The 22,737-nt window shown below is 49.1% G+C and overlaps 2 protein-coding genes, 1 long non-coding RNA gene and 1 pseudogene across 3 annotated transcripts; 2 read left to right on the top strand and 2 right to left on the bottom strand.

Annotated features, from left to right (window-relative positions):
- Positions 1 to 71: 71 nt before the first annotated feature.
- Positions 72 to 4,904, bottom strand: LOC136461499 (uncharacterized). Its single transcript, XR_010760342.1, has 5 exons — positions 2,931 to 4,904; positions 2,762 to 2,825; positions 2,202 to 2,292; positions 980 to 1,157; positions 72 to 728 (listed from the first exon to the last, which is right to left on the bottom strand). It is a non-coding gene; the product is annotated as an uncharacterized lncRNA (long non-coding RNA).
- Positions 4,905 to 7,158: 2,254 nt separating this feature from the next.
- LOC136461498 (cytochrome P450 71A1-like) lies at positions 7,159 to 9,046 on the top strand (annotated as a pseudogene).
- Positions 9,047 to 9,500: 454 nt separating this feature from the next.
- On the bottom strand, positions 9,501 to 11,627 carry LOC136457341 (uncharacterized). Its single transcript, XM_066457372.1, has 2 exons — positions 10,361 to 11,627; positions 9,501 to 9,631 (listed from the first exon to the last, which is right to left on the bottom strand). The coding sequence occupies exons 1-2, from the start codon at positions 11,625 to 11,627 to the stop codon at positions 9,501 to 9,503; spliced, it is 1,398 nt and encodes a 465-aa protein (XP_066313469.1).
- A 7,082-nt stretch (positions 11,628 to 18,709) lies between these two features.
- Positions 18,710 to 20,227, top strand: LOC136457340 (ribosome biogenesis protein NSA2-like). Its single transcript, XM_066457371.1, has 5 exons — positions 18,710 to 18,755; positions 18,858 to 18,934; positions 19,125 to 19,235; positions 19,331 to 19,398; positions 20,095 to 20,227. Exons 1-5 carry the CDS (start codon positions 18,710 to 18,712, stop codon positions 20,225 to 20,227), a joined length of 435 nt encoding a protein of 144 aa, XP_066313468.1.
- Positions 20,228 to 22,737: the final 2,510 nt, after the last annotated feature.

Genomic DNA, 22,737 nt, shown 5'->3' with positions numbered 1-22,737 from the left:
TTGTTGCAGCGTCTAGTCTCGACTTTCTTTAATATAACTAGTTGAGATTGCAAGCAACGGTGACTCTAAGCTAGTTACTCATCTATATTATAAAAATGCTTTTTTTCACGGATAATTTTTTATTTAAAGATATCCTCGTTCTATCCAGCGACGGCGGCAGCGTGTGCTGGTCAAGGCCGGAACTGAGGTGCTGCGACTTGGTGGAAACATATAGTTAATATAAACTATTAGTCTTGTCTCTAGCGGCGCATGAGAATTATTTTCCATTTGTAAGAATCTATAATAGAAATAGTGCAATAGTTAATATAAATTGCAATTCGTACTTAAAGCACATAATAAAAATCAGTATTGAAATCAAGTCAACGTGTTCAGCTAGATATCTGTCTATCGATTCAACGTGATAACTTATTGTTTTTTTTTCTGAAACTGAAATTCAGAAGCAAAATAAATGAAAATATCAACTACATCCAATGCATACACTGCATAGCAGTACAATACTGTTATCAATACTAGTATAGTGCCCATGCTAACGCAACGGCAACATTCGGCCAGTCCACCGTTGTCCTGGCGAGTCCCCGGGCACGGCGTCCCCTCCGTGCAGCCGCACCGGCGTCGCGGGCTCCACCAACACGAAGATCTCCTTGTCCGCGCGTCGCACCCCGCTGCCTGCCGAAGGTGCCGAGCCACACCGTGCGCCGTTCCACGTGGAGTGTATTACCGTGCTAATGCTACGGTAAAATACAAAACAAGATAAATAAATTTTGTAAAAAAATATAAAAAACAGAGTCACATTATTAGCTAAGTCAGGTTTGCAAACACTGACAAACACAAGAAAACACATCACAAAGATGCTACAGCAACTCAATAAATTGTCACATTTTTCATTTAGTATATTGTATGCAACAGAAACAATTGTAAGAAGAACAAACACAATTTGCGACCTTGCATAATCTTTTGGTAAAGAACTCAATGAACTCACTTGCGCATGTTTGCTAGGTCTAGGTACCTCTCTAGTGCTTCCTTCACAAACCCCTTGTCATCCTTCTTGTCGAACTCCACTTCCATGGTGCTCTTGTCGACAAGTTTCATGTTTGGCAGCTACATGAACCGTATGCTCTTGACCTGCCTAATGTTACCTTGTACTTGAAGACGTACTCCTGCACAAGCGAGATCACCATGAGCTACACGAACATTCAGTTAAATACAGAGCAGGCAGCATATTGGAGTCAAGGAGTAAAATCAAATATACATTTACTGAACTAGAGCAAAATATAACAGAGCTACAGACCAGTTATTTATATGTAGATGGATACAAAATATGCATGCAGTGCCATTGATCATAACATTAATGGATAGAGGCTATTTGGATAGGGAAAACAAATTCAGTGAGCAGGTTTGAGTATCAACTGCACGTGCGGCACTCACGTGTATCATAAAACTTTATTCACAATAGAAGAATTATATACGCACACTTTATAAATTATGTTCCATGGTAAAATAAATTTTAACCAAATAGCAAGCAAACATAATTAAGGACAAACTTTGGTAAGCAAGTTTCAAGAGGCTTAAAAACGTAATTGATATTTGTACATACAATTTAACAATTAAGCAAATGCATCAATTCTTGCCCCTCAAGAGCGAGCCAAATTAACTGTTTAGGCATACCATATTTTAAACAGTATTTCCATGAGGACTTCTAAAATTTGTAAATCAGTAAATGCCATCTGGACTGTGTAAATTAGATGGCAGTGTATTTATGAGGCTATAATCGAGCATGTTTCGAGGATCCTCCTCCCTCTGGTTAGCTTGATGAGGAACTTGATGATAATTAAGAAGCATGGCGGGTTTATGCCGAGGGCATCACACGCGGATTGGACACACGGTGGTGGACGCGAGCTAGCAAATAAACCGTAGCAAAGAACTGTGCTATGATATTCTACCATATACATGTAGAGATATCTCACAGGGGCATCACACGTGGATCAGACACACGGTGGTGGACGCGAGCAAGCAAACCGCAGCAAAGAACCGCACTATGATATCCTGCCATATACATGTAGATATATCTCACTTATGTCCAATGAATATAATAATTATTATTATATATAGAAACATCTCTACTAATTGCAACACACTTTATCCTACTACAACTTCATTCATCAAAGGAGCCAAAATCAAAGTAAAGTCCATTAATTAAGCACCTAAAATTCCATCTGATGCGTCATGCATGACAAGGCTCTCCAGCGATCATTTTTCACCAATCTTGGTCAATGACCTTTTCTTTGACCTCAACTGAAAAATCAAAGGACACAGATTAGATGAAAGAATGACCAAATGGCAAATGTACTGACAGTAATTGAAGTATGACTGCAGATATAGTATGCAGAGCAGTAAACTCATCATCAATTAAAAGTCTATTTTGTTATAGATACTATGACTGGAAAAGCAAAAAAAAATTATGATCACTTAAACCCAAGAATATACAAACGAAGGGGCAAAAGTACACTTGATGACCCGTAATCCAATTATTCTGACAAGAAAATCTAAAAGAAACGACTACTCAAAGCAGGGATGCCAATGCAATGACCTTGACAATAACTCTCAAACAAAGTATTGTATAAGACGACTAAACAAACCTAGAAACATGGACAGCGCATCAACATCAACTAAAACCAATGAGCATGAAAAGTGACATATATAGTCTATTTACGATCTAACAAATTAAATTATTGAATGAACAAGTAAAACTGATGGTTCTCACCTCATTGCTGTGCCCGGACTTCTTGTGGCAGTTGGTTGCCCTGTGGGGAAGCCGTGCATAGCACCTGCAGCAAAAAGACTGAATTTTTTTATACGTGGAGAGGGATCAGAGTATGCGGCTATGGCCTCTGCCGCCGTGCAAGACGCGAAGGCCCTGATGGCGTACGTACCACGCAGGCAGCGCGCAGGAGGGCATCATGGAGAGCACGTCTTCTTTCCTCGGGCCTTTTGGTCTCCTGGTGGTGCGGATGCGGCTGCGGCCTCTGCTGCCGTGTAGGACGCGGGAGGCCCTGATGGCCTACAACGCATGCGTCGCGCAGGAGGGCACCATGGAGGCGCGTCTTCTTTCCTCGGGCCTTTGGTCTCCTGGTGCCGTGGGCCAATGCAGCCGCCATCATCGAGGCTATGCGGAAGGATTTGGAGGGGAGATGCAGATGGAGAGGGAAAGGGAAAGAGGCCGTCGGGAACGTCATCGACCGAGGGTCGCGAGGCCGCGGCGGCGCGCGGGGGCGAGAGGAGGAGGGCGGACGCAGGCGCGCCGCCTGATGAAGTTGGACGCCAAGAAGTGCATGTCGTACCTCCTGGACGGCACGGACGGCCGGCTATTCGCCTCGTCGTTCGGCCTGGGTGGCCGCGGCGGCAGTCTGAGTGATGGCCGCGGGTTCCGCACATGCCGGCGGAGCCTCGGAGGCTGCAGGCGTCGCTGGGCCGGGGGCACGATCTCGCGTCGGGGTGCCGCGGTCTCACGTCGCTGGGGCAGGGGCGCGGGCGGTTGCTGGGGCAAGGCACATCGAAAGAGGTAGGACCGTCGGATGTGGTTGAGTAAGGAGAGAGAACAAGTAAGAGTTAATCCGGTGCGTACGTTTTTAATGTGATCTTTATCTATGTGCGTTTCGTGGAGTGGACGTAGTTTAGGTTATAACTATAGATGTGGCATTTGTTTGGTGGCTGTAGGATAATTTAAAGTGGCGTATTATAGGGGTAGAGATAAGAACTCAATGTCTCTCAAAAGAGCTATCTTGTCTTTACGAATTTCTACCAGGTGATTTCAAGGTTCAGGTTTTGAGTTTCCATGTATGAGTTTGTCTTTATAAAGTTTCATATATATGGCTCCGTTCGGCTTATCTTATAATCCGCACTATTCAGTTTGATTTTTTAACTGAAACGGTATTTTTCTCTAATAACAATTCAGAGCCAATTCAGCTAAATTTCAGCGAGCCGAACGGGCCGCCTTGTTGCTCTGCAACCTTTATCTGGCTGCCCATTTCTCTCCAACAGGCAACGGGTGCTCCTTCAGTCCTCCTCCCTCTCTCTCTCTCTCTCTTCTCTGTCTCCGGTCTCCACAAATCGAGTTTTTTTTTAAGAAGAAGAAGACAGGAGGGGCAAGCCCCTACTGAAATTTATTGAAAATTAATAAAGTGCTTACAAGAAGTACTAAAAGCAGTTAGCTGAAAGCTGGAAGCTAATTAAGAAACAAAAAAAGAAATGAAAAAAATAAACCAGGCTAAAGAGTGAGCGGGCGGCGCAGCCGGCGGGCAGAGCGGCGGCTCCGCGAGCGTGTGGCCGGTGGGATCGACGCAAAAAGCATTCGGAGGGAGCGAGTGGCGGGCGGCGTTTTGTTCGCTCTGCACACATCGTGCCTGGCGCGAGCGTGCGGCGGGCAGTTTGGTCGGAGTGGTCCCTCGAGCTCGCCCCCGGGCACAGGCCGCTTGACATCAAGAATCCGACGCTCCTCGAGCTCGCCCGCGGCCGCTCCCCCATTCCGTCTGTTTCCCGCTCCTACGCCACCCGCCAAAAAAAACTGCTGTGGGGTTGACCTAGAGCAATGGCGAAGCGGCGGGCGGCGTGCTGCAGCATGGCGAGCACGGCAGGCTACAGCCCCAACTCCCTCTTGAGTTTTGTGTTTTACATTTTTTTTCAGACTTCTGAAATTTAGTGACGGGGTCTTGCCATTTTACAGGTTGTGCTGGATGTGGGGTGTGGGACTGGAATACTCTGTGTTCTGTGCTCGTGCTGGTGCAAAGCAAGTAAGTACACGAATTTGGACAGTCCCCAAACCTTGCCCCTCAAAGTTAAATCAATTGACATTAGGCTTTCTATCAGTTGAAGGAACATAGCAGTCAACGCTTCAAATTCCATTGTACAACCAATGTGCTGGGATCCTCTTTGAAGCTTTTTGGCAGTTTTGATGAATATGGCTTTGATGCCACATTTACTAAGATTTGTTTGTTATCCACATTAGGTTAGTAGCATATGCAGTTATCTTGAATTTTTTTTTTTGTTTGTTGAATCTTATTACAGATAACTTATTATTCCCAGAACACATATCTTAGTGTGTTTCAGCCCTAAATCGCACTCCAAGTACACTGGGATTTTGGCTATTTTTAACTTCAATCATTTAAACTGCTGCCTTGTGTAGGAAGATCGCTACATTTTTGTTCTAGAAGTTTATATATTTGTAGTTGCAGAACAAGAACAGTATAGCTAGAAGGGTATGTGTTTGCAGATTGTAGGAATTCTAGTTGGAGAAGAGCAAAGGCGTGATTTGTACGAAACTACCGTCACTGATGATAACTGGGATTGATGACAGAAAATACTGGCAAGTGGCAACACATGCCAACTTCAGAATCAAGGTGCATATGGCTTTGATGTCACATCTACTAAGATTTGTTTGTTCAGTTTTTATGGTAGTTTTCTGGCAAAAAAGATTTCTTGTTCATATGAATTGCCATGGAATGGACTGAATATTTACTCATGGTGTGATTTGACCTGTCCCTTTTTTTTTCTTTGTTGCATTTCATTCATATTCATCTTGCAATAGTGTTACTTTCTTCTCCTGGTAATGATTGATATTGATGCATACACGGCCTCATAAATTTACTCTGAAACATAATGGACGTGGATGCAAACAGATCTGTATGATACTCGAACAGATGATGAAACATTAATCACCCTAATAGTTAACAGCCCAGAATCACAAAAAAAATAGATGTAGTTTTCATTCTTAGTGCAGAGTTCGAAGGCACTAACCTATAGCACTATTTATTTTGGTATAGAGACACTTAACTTTACAGCTACTGCTTGTCCCATAATCTCTAATGTTCATAACCTAGCAAAAGGCAACATCAATTTGTCTGCTTCTTGTATGAATCAATGCATCAAGTCTATTTGATTTTCAATAGTGAAAATGAACCGGTATGTGCATAGAATCCTCTTTTTTCTTAGTTCATCCATAATAATTTCACATACAATAAAAATCATGGTTTTCGATTTACCTGTCTGCAGTAATTTCCACTTTTGAGAAACTGGAAGAAAAAAAAATCAGAAACATGATCACTTAACAAAATGCTCAGTTCACTAACATAAGGCCTACTATGTCGATTGGTGCTGCCTATATGCCTATGCAGTTGCTGCACGACAATGAGGTCATGACAAATTGACTTGGCACAACAATGCAACGCAGGCAACAGCAACAGTTCTACCTGAATCCTGACGATCCTGGGCTTCCGTCGGATGAGTTGGGTTGTTCAGCTCTGTGTGCGGCGATCCTGGGCGGCGGCGTGGACGATGAACTCGCGATCCTGGCCCTGGACGTCGTCTGCTTGGTTCCTGCCGCGCCCAGGAAACTCACGCACGCACGCGCCGCCAACAAATTTACCCGTCGGTGGATCGCGGGACGTACCTGCTGCCGGGGACGCGGTGCTTCAACGACGGCATCGGTTTGCGCGATCGAGGTCGTCGTCGTGCTTCAAGAGGACACGACGCCTGCCGCCACCAGCGACGGAGGCCCTGCCCGGCTTCGTCCTGCCCGCGATCGAGGTCGCGGTGCTTCAAGTGGCAACGACGCGCTGCCGCATCCAGCGATGGCGGCCGCGCCCGGTTTCGGTTCACGAGATCGATGTGAGGGGCAGTCGTGGCGCGTCGGTTCGAGGGGATTCGAGTGAGCTCCCGGCGAGGGCGGTGCGTGCTGGCGGCGCCGATGGTGGTGGCGAGAGGGCGAGGGCTGAGGGATCGGGTTTGTGATTGACGTCGCGGTTTCCTTCTGGGAAGGCTCGCAGGTTGCAGGGCGAGGGCGGGCAGGACCGCGGTATCGCACGTCGTGGTTTCCTTCTGCGAGCGACGAATGCAGAAACCCGATCCCACCTGCCGGCGCTTTCGGACGGAAGGAGGGCGACGTTAGGGTTCTGCCGGTGGCGGAGGTGGCTGGACCAGAACGGGGCAAGGGCGCCCATGACCATGGCGGCGGCGGGAGGGGGGAGGGGAAGGAGGAGGTCGCCGTAGGCGGCGGGACCGCTGGAGAAAGAAGAAGAGTAGTAATCTCTCCGTCTTAAATTATAAGTCATTCCAAAAATCTTAGAGAGCCAAAGCATATACTCTCCTTACACAGTTTGCTGCTGCTTCGTAGACAAACACAGAGCACGCAACCATGGTGACCTCGGCGTTGCTTGCTCTGCTGCTGCTCATTGCCCTTCTCTCCTTCCTCCTCCTCATCTTCTCCACCGGCAGAAACACCTCTCCGTCCCACGGAGATAGCCAGAGTTTGCCTCCGTCGCGGCCAGCCCTTGCTCTCCCAAGCCACCTGCCGCTTTTTGGCTCCCAGCACCACGGCCGCCGCCGCTCGTCCTCCGCCAGAAAGCGCGCCGACGACGGCCAGCGGCGGCTGCCTCCGTCGCCGCCCGGGCTGCCGCTCCTGGGCCACCTCCACCTACTGGGAAGCCTGCCGCACCGATCGCTGCGGTCGCTCGCGGCGGCGCACGGGCCCGTCATGCTCCTGCGCCTCGGCGGGTGCCGACGGTGGTGGCGTCGTCGGCGGCCGCGGCGGAGGAGGCCATGAAGACCCGGGACCTGGCCTTCTCGGGGCGTCCCCAGGCTGCTGATGGCGGAGCGCCTCCTGTACGGCCGCGACGTGGGCTTCGCGCCCTACGGCGAGTACTGGCGCCAGGCGCGGCGCGTGTGCGCCGTCCACCTCCTCAGCCCGCGCCGCACCGCCTCGTTCCGCCGCGCCCGGGAGCAGGAGGTCGCCGCGCTGGCCGCTCGCGTCCGCGCCAGCGACGACGGAACGGGCGCCGTCAATCTCAGCGACGCCCTCATCTGCTACTCAAAGGCCATCATCTCGCGCGCGGCATTCGGGGACGGGGACTACGGACTCCACGGCGACGAGGGCGGCGAGAAGCTGCGGCGCGTGCTCGCCGACTTCCAGGAGCTGCTCCTCGCGACGCCCATGCGAGAGGTGTCGCCGTGGCTCGGGTGGGTCGACACGCTGACCGGGCTGGAGGCCAAGACGAGGCGCACCTTCGAGGCGCTCGACGGCTTGCTCGAGCGGGTCATCGCGGACCACCGCCGTAGACGGCGTCCTGGGCCTGGAGGGGACGGCCGGCCGGATGTTGACGGCGCTGGTGCCGACGACGATCACCGGGATTTCGTCGACGTGTTGCTGGATGTGAAAGAGATGGACAACGAAGCTGGGCTCCGGCTCGGCACGGACAGCATCAAGGCAATCATCATGGTAGTACATATCCATTTGTGCAATCGTCATGGTTATGCAATAATGATCTCTTCAGTCTCGACGTCATTTTTTTTTTCTAAAAAAGGAAATAATATTCATCTGTGTTCTGTGAGCAATTGAGCAGGACGTGTTTGCTGCCGGCACCTGGACAGGATGCCGTACCTGAAGGCGGTGATCAGCGAGACGATGAGGCTGCACGCGCCGGCGCCGCTCCTGATCCCGCGCGAGACGACGGAGGACACTGACGCGTGCCGGCGCGCACGCGGGTGGTGATCAACGCGTGGGCCATCGGCCGGGACCCCGCGGTGTGGGAGCGCGCGGAGGAGTTCGTGCCGGAGCGGGCGCCGGCGCGCCACCGGTGGAGTACAGCTACAGCAAATGTGGGGGTGGGGCAGGACTTCAGGTCCGTGCCGTTCGGCGCCGGGAGGAGGGGGTGCCCCGGCGCCGGGTTCGCCGCGCCGACTGTCGAGCTCGCTCTCGCCAACTTGCTGTATCACTTCGACTGGGCCGCGCCGACGGCGCACTGGCGGCGGCGTGGGGACGCCGCCCGTGGACTTGAGTGAGGTGTACGGGCTCTCTGTCCGGCTCAAGACGCCGTTGATCCTCGTCGCCAAACCATGGCTAGGATGAACTTGACGGAATGGAGCTGACTTCGTGCACTAGACAAATGCATCCATGCTTTATCAGGATGCGTCGAGAGCGCGATGTGTGTTCTGTGTGACCGTGTGGTAACCATGCATGCTTTCTTTGAACTAGCACAACTAGTGTGATACTGTCAGAAGTTCAGAACAGCAGCAAATGTAACCATAGCATTTTGGCAAGTTGGCAAATTTGTAACAGAAAAGCAAGCATGGGATGCGAAGAACCAAACAGGACAGGACAAGAGGAACCAAAACTGAATTCCATTTGCATTAGCAGACTGCAGATCGACTTTGCCAACAGAGGCACAGCACAGAGCAGAGCACACGTTCTCTTCTCTCGGACAAACAGAACGAACCACAGCACGGATACGGCAGAGTACTAGCAGTACAGCCTACCCAAGCCTGTTTGTTCATAACGGCGATCAATTCTGGTATGAGACGATGGTTCCTTAGAATTCAAGAACAATACTAATCTACTCAGAACGAGATGTCCCCTGACAGAAAGCTGCAGACAAGAACATTACTGATCACCAGGGGAAACAAATGGAAGCCGCCGGCGAGAGGAGATGGATTATATTCAGATGGTCATCGTCTCATCCCGACGACGACGGCTGTCCCTCGTCCGTCTCCTTCATCAGCCCCAACCCCTCTAGCCAAGACTCAACGTACTGGATCACCGAGCGATCGTTCCTCTCCCTCTCCATCCTCCCGACGGCGTCAAGCTCTGCATGCAAAACAGCAGCAATTTATCAGGGTCAGCAAGCAAAAGCAATTAGCGATCCAGATCTATCCAAATTAATAAATGCTTGCTAGTAAAATCAGATCTGAGCAACATCGATCGATGCCAAACAGCAATGCATGCAACTTTGTTCAGAGAAGAATTCCATTCATTCCGTGCATTGCTGTTTGCATCAGAGATTGGAGTACGCATATATGTTGCTGTTGCCTGTCATCTCCAGACTAGTATGCAGGATGTCAGTTACAGCACCAGTGCAGGCACAGAGTATGATCAGTGATGATAGATATCACGGAACTGCTAGCATATCTGATTTGGCTTCGGATTTGTAATTGTATTGTAATGTTCAAACAACACCTAGAAACGTACTGAACATATATTTATCAATGGTGGTCAGAGAGTGATCTCGCACGTCAAGTTCAATTCCCAAAAACTGGACTACTGGAGAGCACAACATGCAGTGTGGACCTCCCTATGCAATTGTATCCGTCAATTCAGCAAGAAGCAATAATTCAATGCTACTATGGTTTTGCATGCATATAACAGAAGCATGATGCGCAGATACTACACAGCAAACAAGAACCCTAGCTAGCTTCCTTATAACCTGACGGGAGGACAGTGTGATCATTAACGAAGACATGCAGCATTAATTAGATCGATTAACTAATGAATCGGAGCATGCAGTTATCAGAACAAGAAGAAGCAGTGATGTATCACCGTCTGGAGGAGATGGTGAAGAAGGCTCGGTGCGGGGACTCCGGGAAGGCGAGGGTGGCGACAGCTCCCAGGCGTCGAGGATGGGGCGGGAGTTTCGGAGCATGATCTCGCGGTCGTCGCGCACCGAGCAGTCCTCACAGGAGACGACCCGCCTGGCGCGCACGTTCAGGCCGAAGAGCTTGGAGCCCTGGAGGAAGTAGACGACGCCGTGGTCATCGGGGTCGACGAGGGCGACGTGGGGCACCTCCCCGTGCGGCAGCCCGGCGGCGACGTAGGACTCGTGCGCCCAGACCTCGGCGAAGGGCGCCTCGTACTCGAACCTCCAGGGCTCCGCCGCCTCCGGGTCGACGAGCGTCCACATCCAGACGCTGGGGTTCACTGGCGGGGGCGCCACGTCGGGAGGTACGTGCACCTCGTAGGAGAGGCCCCGCACCTCGACGTAGCGGAGCAGGCCCTCGCTGGGCGCGACGCGGCGGCGCTGCGCGACGTAGACGCGGAAGAGCTCCTCCCGCATCTCGCAGTCGTCGGGCAGCGGGAAGAAGCGCAGGTGCGAGGTGGCGGCGAAGGGGTCGCAGACGAAGACGCCGTAGGCGAGGGCGAGCCAGTAGAGGCGCCCGGCGTGGGCGAGCACGCCGGTCTCGGCGCAGGGGTTGCGCATGCGCACCGAGGAGGAGGTGAGCAGCGGCTTGAGGAACCACTGCAACGTCGCGGTGGAGTAGCAGAGCAGCTTGTCGCCGTGGAGGACCGACTCGCGCGGGTAGAGCTGCACGACCAGGTAGTGGCCGCGGCGGCGCGGGTCGGGGTCGGCGATGAGGCCGACGCTGCTGCGTGGACGCGGCTCGATGCGGAGACGGGGGTAGGGCACCGGGAGCAGGGTGGTGGCCCGGCGGGCGTGGGTGTCGCAGAGGTACATGACTTCGTCCTCGGCGGGGTCGTTGCTGCCGGGGTTGCTCACGCGGAAGAGTAGGCGGCCCGAGCGGTCGGCGGCGAGGATGTAGGCGGACGGCTGATGGGCGAAGTAGCTGGGGTCGAGGGCGACGATGCGGGGGTGCAGCACCAGGTAGGAGGGCTGTGGAGGGTCGTGGAGGTCGAGCTCGACGTTCGTGCCGAGGGGCATCGCCCGAGCACGCTCGTCCCCGTCGAGGAGGATGGCCGCGGTGGAGACGAGGGCCACCCAGCGTCGCTGCGGCGGCTCCGGCCCCGGCTCGGCGTCCGCGTCCTGGCGGGCACGCGACGACGACTCCGCCGCCGCTTCGGACGCCGACATGGCTTGCGCGAGGCGATGCGGCTGCACTGCGGTGCTTGGGGCGTGGGGAATGGGAGGGTGGCGAGGCGGTTGGTTTGCGGGGTTGGATTTGAATTGATCCGTGTGGCGTGCGTGCCTGCTACAGGGAAGGGGACGGGGATTTTATACCTAGGCAGGGGCAGGAGCAGGGCTTGAGGAGCAAGTTGGTGGCGGCGTCGACGGCTGGGCAGCCGACGGGCCGGGCCGGGCCGGCGTGCTGTCTGCTGCGCCGCTTAGCGCTTGCGCATCAGCACGGGAACGGAGCCAAGGTGAAAAGGGTGGGGTCCACGTCAACGGAAATACGGAATGCGAGAGCCGAGAGGGAACCGCGGCAGCAGAGCACCCACGGCGTGCGTGCCATTGCTTTGCTTCGTCTCATCTGATTCTGATGGGCCACGAGCCCACGATGCATGCACAGGTGTGAAGTGTTTCTAAAAAAAAACATAAATAGTTCAAGTTACCTCTATGTCCTATATAGAGCGGATTTTAAATGTGGTTTTAGAGTTAAAAAATGGGTTAATACCTGACAAAGTTTTTAAAACCACAAAAAATATTTATGCACTTTTAAAATTATAGAAAGATTTTTAGAGATAGAATGGGATACGCTAAATCCAAATAAAATATTTAGAGCTCATAAAAATATCTATAAATACTTAAAAATAGATTTAGCTCTAGAAAAATGTGAAAAATAATGGGAAATCTCCAAAATATTCTAATCGATGTATGTTTTGCTAAAAAAATACTTGTCCCGCGAGATAGAACGGCTCAATTAGACATGGCTTAACTAGCTGTGTATAGAGCGGTTGAGTGCTATTCTAGCTATAGAGGGTCGGGGGCAACACAACGTAGAGATTGAGGAACCCTATAGCAAACATTTTTTTGGAGGGGCTCAAGGGGGATCTAGGAGCTCTATGGCGGTTGGGGTGGGGGGCTCGAGCCCCCTCCGTCCCACCGTTAGATCCGGCCTGCTTGTGTGTGTAGAGCGGTTGAGCATTGTTCTATTTATACAGGGTCGGGGGGCAACACAACGCAACATAGAGATCAAGTGCAACTTCCCATGCAAGCTAAGAGATCTCGGTCGATAGTGGCGGTAGCTGTCCACGGTCCCTGCAGCAAGAATAAACCGTCAACTTTACCTATATTTATCCTTAAAACCAATCACCAACATAGGAAGTAGATGTTTAAACTAACTAATTCCACAAGTCTTGGTGAATATTTGTATGCAGGTTGATTTATCTAGAAAACATATCAAGGGGCCCATTGTCATACACATCAAGTATACGAACTGTCGGGAGCCTAACACCGGGGTACCCAATGAGGTGGAACTAATAAACATCGAACGTTGGCGCTTCCAGTCAGACAAGAGCGCTACTACACTTCTTGCCCGAACTGACGGAAGATTGGCTCCACCTCGCCCGACCCCCGAGGGCTGGCTCCGCCTCGCCCTACCCCCGAGGGCTGGCTTCGCCTTGCCCGACATCCGAGGGTGGGCTCCGCCTCGCCCGACGGCCGAGGGCAAACTCTGCCTCACCCAACAAGTACGTTGTGCGCCTTCATGAGGATGAGCACAGGGTACGACATGACATTCGAGTCAACCACCATACCAAGGATCCATGTCCTACATGCCTGTGGGAAGGTACCGTCAGGATATGATGGGATGGGCGCTTTAGACCATTCCGCCATTGCAGAGTCCAAATAGTGTTGTAGGCGCCGCCTTCAGCCCTTAGACACGGAACCCGACACAGGCATACGACAACCACTACGGTCCAGGAAGAGACTTGCGCCCTCTACAGTAACTAATGTACTATCACCATGCCGTGGTCCAAAAGGAACGGCGCCCGCTCGACTGACCCCTTGGGCCCACCACCCCGATCGGAGCACTCGCTTCGGCCTCCGGACACCCTATCCGATCGGAAGGCCTTGCCTAAAGTGCTACTTCTGACTCCGACCCCGCGTTCCTTCGATCGGGGCTCGTATGAACCAGAAGGCATGCGGAGAAAGGCAGGACAAGGCTCATAAGTCAAAACCATGGTACCAGAGACCATACCCTGCACGGAGCAGTACTCTGCAGCTATCCTGACATTCTACAGTGGCATCGATAGTGTTGTAGGCGCCTACCATTATCTGGTATCCACCGGTATGGGCGACAAGGCTTGGTAGATGTGGACAACAAGGCTTGGTAGCATACGCACCCTTTTCCTCTCATTTGTAAAGCCGTCCCCTTCATCTATAAAAGGGGAGGTGCTTCCTCCAACAAAGGGGACTGACTCTTGATGTATAAGTTGAACACACACGACACTTCATACACAGCTGAGCAGCGACTAAGCTCTTGGCAACCTTTTCGATCATTCCGTTAGAGACTTGGGACCAGTCCCTCTCTCGATCGTTTGTACCCCCTGCTACAAACCTTTTTTCGGTGCTAATAACACAAGCAGCAACAGACTAGACGTAGGGACATTCAGCCCGAACCAGTATAAACCTTGTGTCCTTTAGCGCACCATCCGGGCCTAACGCGCATCAATTATAAATTTACTAGCCGATGTTTGTTCGAAACACCAACACGAACCGACGTCAATAAATGTGCAAACACGTGAAAACCCACTCAAGACATAGTATAGACTCACATACCAGAAGAAGTGGCCCACCTGCCATGAAAGGGGGGAGGGTCGGCCGACCCCCTGTGTAGGTCGACCAACCTACCTAGGTGGCCCCACGATCTCCGTCGCCTCGTGCACGTTCCTAAGATCTACACCCTCAATTCTAAGGCAGTTTAAGGTCGGTTTATCCAACGGTGGTCGAGGGAGTTGATGCGTGAAAGTGCATCTAGCCCTTTAGTGGGGTTTGAATGATTGAATGACAATGTGATTAAAGGTCTAACCTATTTGCTAAGTATTGGACAGATGATTGGTTATCTCACAGGTACTTGACTAAACTGTATAAAGCCAAAATGATGTGTTGTTGAATAAACAATCTAGTTCAAACACAAGACAACAATGCAAATATAATTCATGAAAGGCTTATCTATTGTGGGATTTCTATGGTTCATGTGAAAGCAAGCACGTTGAGAATTAATGAGACCTGAGGTATTTCATATGGAATGGTCTCATATTTGAAGCTTGCTACATTGAAAGACAACTATACAAATGAAAAGATGGATTATGAGCTTAATGGATGATTCAACACAAGGTGTGACTTGATGGCTTGAGATGGTAAAGATATCAAGGAAATGCTTTGAGGTACTAAGCAAGGGTACGGTGAAGGGCAAGCGATGGCTTAGCGACCGAGGAACCTAGCTATGGTGAAGAAGAAAGTACTTGCATTTAGTTGAGGTACCAATCAAACTTTGATAGTCACATTGAAGTGGAGGATCAAATATATTGAAGAAATTATTGGAAGTGACTTGATACATTTGAAGTTAATTCTCATCTATTGAATGGAATCAAGTCACATGCTCAAGATGGCTTTGCTCAAGAAGAAAATCAAAGTTGACATGTTGACACCCTCACTTAATGATGACTGAGAGCTATGGCATTTGGCTTTGGAGGAAATCAACTCAAGCAGTTCAAACTCATTTTCCATTTGATCTTGAGTAAATAGGTATGTCAGTACTATTAAGAGGGATGTATCATGTTGATATATGATTATTCATAAGTGCTCAAGTCAACCCATGTGAGATTTGAGTGAGAGAGAGACACAAGAGTTAACTCACCTTGCTATGGCCGAGCCTACCGGACATGTCCGATAGGCATGTCCGGTATGAGCATGGCCACAACAACATCTTCTCTGTTCTTGAGTTCTAGGGGGTCAGAAGTTCCTGGTGGGAGTCAGGAGTCCCAGGAGTCGAAAGTCCCTGGCAAGCATCGAGAGTTTCGACGCCTCGCACGCTTTTAACACTCTAACTTTAGGCGTAGTGCAAGTCATACCGGTATGCTTACCGGACATGTTCGGTATGCACGACCTGAGTCCTACGACTAATTTTCAAAGGGCTATAAATACCCCCAAGCTTCCAACTTTGGAGGCTGCTGATTCTGATAACTTCTATACACGTTTTTGAGCCTTGAGAATACTCTCTAACCCTCTCTTAGTGAGTAATTGATCCAATTTGTAAAATCCATCTTGTGGGTTGAGTGAGATTCAAAATTGAGAGCAAGCCACCCTTGAGCACTTGTGCATATATATATTTGTTGATCTCATGATTTGCATTTGTTACTCTTGAACTATTTAGTCCTAGATGGCTAGGCGTCGTCGGAGAGTACCCAAGAGATTGTGGTGTGCCTCGAGAAGTTTGTAACGGTTCGATTCCACCGCCGCAAGGGGAGGGATCAACTAGTGGAAGGAGGAAAAGGAGTTGGAAAAAACTTCGACTAGAGTGACCTTTGTGGGTCCTCTAGAGCTGACCTTTGTTGGGTCGCTCACAGACCCCTCAACGGAGAGTAGGACTCGACAGAGTCCAAACTTCGGTAAAACAAATACCGTGTCTCAATTTCCTTTTCATTTGGTATTTGTGACCTATGTGTGTTGCTTGAGCTTGTGAACATGTTACTAGTAGGTGCTTGCAACTTGGTGCGAAAGGAGAAATCAAAAGGAGCAAATTTGGCAGCTTACTGCACAACCTGTGGATACCGGACACGTCCGGTATTTGGGGTTAGTTCCAAATTCATTTATTCTTTGCTCATTGTGTTGCAGGCTTGTGGCTCCTAAACTTATTTAGTACTTGTTATATACCCTTTGGTTAACTCGTGAGGGGTTTATTTCTCTGATTTTGAATTTCTGAGTCATCAGAAATTTCTATACTAATCGTTTCCGCATTTGAAGATGTTAATTTTTAGAAACGCCTATTCACCCCCTCTAGGCGACATCCTTGGTTCTTTCAACGCGGATCAATGATGTGGCGCTTACTTACTCCCTACTCCATCTCCCCCTATAAAAGGACGCCTGACCTCCTCCAGAAAGGCATCCATTGAGATCAATCACATTTAGATCAAGACACACCAGGAGGAATAGGTCTAGAACTCTCCAATATAGTAGATGAGTAGCTTGAGAGTCAGGGTAGAGTTGGACTTATGTCCTGATTCCGGATCTAGTCTCGAAGGCTTGGTAAGCCATTGTATCTACACTTTCATATCTTATGAGACTTCAATACTTACATGTCATATTTATTATCTACATGGTTGTGTTAACCTTGGTTATACGCTTAGAGTAGTCGAAGTTACCTTTATATTTATGCATAGGATCGTAGAGCGCTTAGCCTAGCTTTATTCGAATGGGTTAAGTAGCAGACTTTGTGTAAGCGTGGTGCTTATATAGGGTAATGCTTACTGATGTACCCTGCATGCCGAAACGTGTGGTAGATCACGGGGGTGACAGCCTCGTTGATTCTTTGTAATCCATCTCCCGTGTGTAGGACTAGTAGGACCTAGTCACGAGGAAGGAAGTATATTTTGCTATGCTCCTCTTGAGAGATGTCCCTTATGCATGAATATGGAGTTAATATTTTGCTATAATAAGTTTATGCCACTGTACTTCTATAACTCTGTAGAGGGAATATCATAGGAATCTACCTCACCCGTTATGCTCCTAAGTTATCAAGTCTATTTATTCGGTCTAACTTTACTTCTTTTTTCATTTCCTTTTTGATGAATTAGACCTAACATCAGTTATCCAGTCGCTACTATACTTAGAATGAAGTGTTTTGTGAACCGTTAATCTCTGTAGAGGGTAAGATTAGCCAGGCCCAACGAGCAGCATGAAGAATGGCTCAATTAGACATGGCCTAAGTAATTGTGTGTGTAGTGCGGTTGAGCGCTAATATTCTATTTATAGAGGGTTGGGGCAACGGTACACAAAGATCGAGGAACTCTACAGCAAAAAAATTTGGAGGGCTTCAAGGGGATCTAGGAGCTCTACGACTGGTTGGGGGAGGGGGCTGGAGCCCCCTCTGTCCCACCGCTAGATTTGCCCCTACTTGTGTGTGTAGAGCGGCTGAGTGCTGTTCTATTTATACAGGGGTCGGGGGCAACACAACGCAATGCAGAGATCGAGAGCAATTTTCCCACGCAAGCTAAGAGACCCCGGTAGATAGTGGCGGTAGCCGCGGTACGGTAGCTGTGACCGTGCGACAACAATCGAGACCAATGGCAATGTAGCGCTCATCACCGCCATGCTCCTCTTCTTCGTCCTCAGTGTAGCTGGCGCAGCCAGTACAGCTGCCCGCCAGTGGTGGATCTAGGAAAAAAACTAGGAGGGGCTGAACACATACTACAATACTACGCCAATATAAGTTCACTGTATCTGATACTAGACCAACACAATAGTTTGGTTTTGGTGTCACTAACTTTACTTCTTTTTTGATGAATCAACCCTAACATCAGTCATCCGGTCGCTACTAAGAATGAAGTGTTTTAGCGAACAGTTAATCTCTCTTCGGACAATAAAGTTCAATGTGATGTAAGTTGTTCTTGATTTTTGCCGATGGTTTTCTGTTGTATAATCATCTTATAAGTTTTGAAACTTTCTGTGCTAAGGAGGCCATCTCATCATGTATCTATGAAATAAATAACAAAATACTTACAAATAAGCAGAACTCAAGCGATGCTACAGACTATATATGCCTCCTCGTGTGGGAATTACATATTAACAACCTTCATGTGCACTCTACAAGACAGAGAGTATCATGCATTATTGTTAGGAGCAGGAATGCAGGATTCTATAAAGTACCGCTTGAGAGTGGGAAAATAAGAAAATAATATGTATATGGTGTATTCGTCTTTGATTAAGTCTAACTAACAAATGAGCATTCCTACTTTGCAGAATATATGGCACATTGTGAAGCAACATCTAGCACCTACAACATCTAAGCCCCACTATAAATCGATAGTTTGAAAGGAGTGACCGGAGGTGAAAGATAATGGAAGAAGCCTTTCCTCATTTAATTTTTTTAGATTAGATCAGCCAATGCCAATGGGTCCAATCGAGGCGATGGGGGCGGATGCCGAGATCCTTGGCCACCCTCCACATCGATCTCTTTCTCGCACCCCGCCGCTTCAGCCAAGCTCAATCGTGCCATGGAGCGGAGGAGTATCTCGAGCATGAGCTCGTCCAAAGGTGGCGGTAAGCGAAGGAGAAGCGCTGCTTGTCTCTATATGGGCCACGTGATACAGGCCCAAACGTTAAGGCCCGGCAGTAGTGCACAAAGCCTACCTATAATCCCAGGCTACGGTTGCTCTCTTCGTTTCCGCTTCCGTTTCCGTTTCCTCCTTCCCCCGCCCAAAACCACGACCGCCGCCATGGTATGCTCCCCGAGTCCCGACCCTTCCCCGCGCCGCCTCAGAGAATCTGAGACCTCTCCTTGCCCCTAGCTAGCTCCCGATTTGTCTCAGTCTTCCCCGCTCTTCCCATTGACTCATCATTTTTTAGCGATTCTGTATATCTCTACACATTTCGTGCTGATTTCCCCCCCGTGCACGAGTTTTGTTGCAGCCGCAGGGAGACCACATCGAGCTGCACCAGAAGCGCCATGGCCGGCGCCTGGACCACGAGGAGCGCAAGCGCAAGCGCGAGGTGCACAAGCGCTCGCAGGATGCTCGGAAGGTGCGGCGGTCTGATCTGATAAGTTTACCCCCTTTTGGTTTTGCTGTCCTTGTGCCCCTGTTGTTGATGATTGCGTGCCCTTGTGCCTGTTGTAGTTGCTTGGTGCTAAGGGCAAGAGGTTCGCCAATAAACGCTATGCTGAGAAGGCACAGATGAAGAAGACGTAAGTGCTTTTTTGCTCCTCCTATTTATGTGTGTTGATACTTTTGTAATACAAGAGAGAATGAGAGACATACCTGAACATGAATAGGCCATGGTCCAATCTCATAATTGCCTCCAAGATCAATGCCCCTGGGAGTCTGTTTATCAAATCTGACTCCAACTTTTGAGGATCCATTTTCTGCAAAAGGAAGCCTCACTTCACCCTGTCAACCATAATCAGGAGCTCTGCAGATGGAAAATGGATAATAAGCCTAAGCCTAGACGTAAGTTTTGTAAGTGGCTAATGCGGTGTCATGTGGGCCACCTATTGGGGGAGTATTAAGCCCGCTTGCATCACTATTTGCAGAGAGACAGACCTATGACCTGTGGTGGTGTGGCCTCGAGTGCTCTGTACTCCTTTGTTCTATATCATTTGTATGTTTATTCTTCTTTTAAACTTTAACTCAGTCAATATGCATCTATTGTGTATGAAATTTTTATCATAGATTCTACATATCAATAGTAGATTATCATAAAAATTTCACAACAAAAGGACTACAGAAACATCCTTTATCAGTTTATGAAAGAAAACATAGATCTATAACTACACCAAATATTTTATACTAAAGTGTAGATCTATGTTCAAGAGGAGTTCAAAAAATTAGTTTTGCTATATTACGATTTTACACGTAATTTACAATTTGATGTTTTACCCCAGAAAAAGAGAAAAACAGAGAAAAGAAAAGGGACCAGCACTTGGGCCACGGCTCGGCCTAGTCCAGTGGCGCAAAAGGTCCACGCGGCGGATTCCTGTCCAGCAGCAGCAGAAGACCCAACGCTTTGCAATTTAGATCCTCTCATCTTTTCTTTCTCTCTAGCACTTATCCAACTAGGAACCTTTTCTTCTCTTCTATTTCTTTTTCTCATCCTCTTTCCCAAACCACCGAACAGACGCGCCTGATCTCCGGTCGATCCGTGCCGGCGGCGAACTATCAAGCCATCGGACTGGGCCTGGGTATACCAGAGCTCGTGGTTGCCGGTGTTTATTCGTGGCCACTGGCCCCATGTGACCGCCACGCCACCTTCGGAGATGACGCAAAGGAAACGTCGCACCATGCTAGTCGTCATGGATAAGCGCAGCAGCTTCCTACGCCCGTGCCAGCACCCCGCCCTACCGGTGCGAAGGCAGACGGGGGAGACCAAGCCTGAGCGGACGAGGAGGCGAGCCATGCAGTCGTACCGGAAGAAGGCGGGTGGGCCATGCGGCGATGCAGATAGAAGGCGAGTGAGTGGGTCAGACGGTTGGGCCAGGTTACCTTTTTAATATTATTAGGTCGGTATGGGTATCGTCGTAGATGTTTCTCGAAAACAAATATGAGGTGTATATAAGGCTATTCGGCGGTTGGCCATAGAATAACTTATTCTATAGTCATTTTATTTTATGATAATGTTTATACTAATTTACGATAATGACAATACATATTTACCATACATGGATTACTATAATTCAAGATGATACTTACCATAATGTTATAGTAAAACACTTATGAGAGAGTTACCGTAATCTCGTAAATTAGTATAGTAATTATCGTAACTCAAAGTGGTCATAGAATAACTTATTTTATAGCCAGCTACAGAACAGTATATATATATATATATATATATATATATATATATATATTGCAAAAGTGCTTAAACATGTTTTCATTAATAGAGCAATAGGAACAGCTCCCGTTGTTCCTTTTTATGGAACAATTTGTTTAGCCGTAACTTTACTAGTTTGAAAAACGTTTGCGAAAACAACTTTACTAGTTTTCTAGCCTTAGCTTAACCTCTTCTATAACCTGCCCCTGACACCCCTCTCTTGAATATGTTAGTAGCATCATCTGCTAAGGACCCAAGGATTCAGACGTGATACAAACTGTTAGACATACCAGAATGGCCTTGTCGGAATGGCTAATGACAATTCAAACTTAAAATGGGTAGTAAGAGATTCAAAATCAGTCTCCAACAGAGTACCTATACGGAAAACCTATTTTGGGTTACCTAAGAGGCACAATCTAAATATGGGCATCTTCTCTCCTGAAAACCCATTTGCAGAAAGGATTCTCTTTTGGGTCTTGTTGTTGGAGAAGATGTCGAATATGTATTAAACTTTTTGCCTGTAGCGCTATCTAAAGAATAAATAGATCTTGTATTTTAGATGTTGTTGTTGGAGATAGCCTGAAGGAGCCTGTAATGCGTTCGCTGGGCAGCTTCTCTCAGGTAGTAGGACAACTTAGGCTGTGTTTAGTTCATGAAATTTGAGAATTTGGCTACTGTAGCACTTTCGTTTTTATTTGGCAATTAGTGTTCAATCATGGACTAATTAGGCTCAAAACGTTCGTCTCGTGATTTCCAACTAAACTGTGCAATTAGTTTTTTTCGTCTACATTTAATGCTCCATGTACATTGTTAGCGACCTGTACTATACTTAGTTAGCACGTTCCTTGGCTCTCCTTGAGTCTAGCTATTGTTAGTTATTCGACTGCCGTGATGTGCATGTATAAGAGGCGTAAGCCCTGATCAATACAACTTGAGTTGTTTGCATTGTTCTCTTCAGTTCTTACATGGTATCCGCCGTTCCACGATCCTAACTCTCCGCTGCCTCATCCCAACATCCCGACGCCGCCATGAGTTCATCCTCGTCCTCATCGTCGTCGGCCTCCGACAACTCCGACGCCGAGTCGGGCCTTCCCCACACACTCCGCGTCCAAACCGAGCCTGCTACGCCGGCCGTCGTCTACGGCATCAACATCCTGAACCGAGTGCCCATCGTCCTCGACTTCAACGACGCGAACTACATCGCCTGGGCGCGCTCCTTCTCCGCCATCTTTGGCCAGTTCGGACTCCGCGACCATGTCGACGGCTCCACCGCCAAGGGCGACAGCGACTGGGTGCAGAATGACTGCGCCATCATCTCATGGTTCTACAACCGCATCTCCCCCGAGCTTCTCTCCATGGTCTCGGAGGACACCGACACCGCTTACTCCATCTGGCGCGGCATCCGCAACATCTTCCGCGACAACAAGGATACTCGCGCCGTCTACCTCGGCGCCGAGTTCCGCAACTTCTACCAAGGTGATCTCAACGTCCTCGACTACTGCTCCCGCATGAAGGTCATGGCTGATCGCCTCGCCGGTCTCGGTGCCCCGGTGAACGACAAAGATCTCATCTACAACATCGTCCGCGGCCTCAACCCTCGTCTCCACCACGCGATCCCCCACATCACCCTTCGCCGCCGTCTACCGTCGTTCCTCAAGACGCGGTCCATGCTGCAGCTCGAGGAACATCGCATTAACGAGTCGGAGAAATTGCAGGC

This window comes from Miscanthus floridulus, chromosome 6, assembly GCF_019320115.1.
Source record: "Miscanthus floridulus cultivar M001 chromosome 6, ASM1932011v1, whole genome shotgun sequence".
Taxonomy (NCBI): Eukaryota; Viridiplantae; Streptophyta; class Magnoliopsida; order Poales; family Poaceae; genus Miscanthus; species Miscanthus floridulus.
This window is presented reverse-complemented; position numbering and strand designations above follow the sequence as displayed.

Excerpts from the sequence above, each read along its gene's own strand:
- LOC136457341 (XM_066457372.1), bottom strand. The coding sequence starts at position 11,627 with ATGTCGGCGTCCGAAGCGGCGGCGGAGTCGTCGTCGCGTGCCCGCCAG. Across the intron at positions 9,632-10,360 it reads TTCACCATCTCCTCCAGACG|AGCTTGACGCCGTCGGGAGG; the intron begins GTGATACATCAC and ends TTTTGCATGCAG.
- LOC136457340 (XM_066457371.1), top strand. The coding sequence starts at position 18,710 with ATGGAGCGGAGGAGTATCTCGAGCATGAGCTCGTCCAAAGGTGGCG. Across the intron at positions 18,756-18,857 it reads GAGCTCGTCCAAAGGTGGCG|GCTACGGTTGCTCTCTTCGT; the intron begins GTAAGCGAAGGA and ends CTATAATCCCAG. Across the intron at positions 19,236-19,330 it reads GCTCGCAGGATGCTCGGAAG|TTGCTTGGTGCTAAGGGCAA; the intron begins GTGCGGCGGTCT and ends TGCCTGTTGTAG.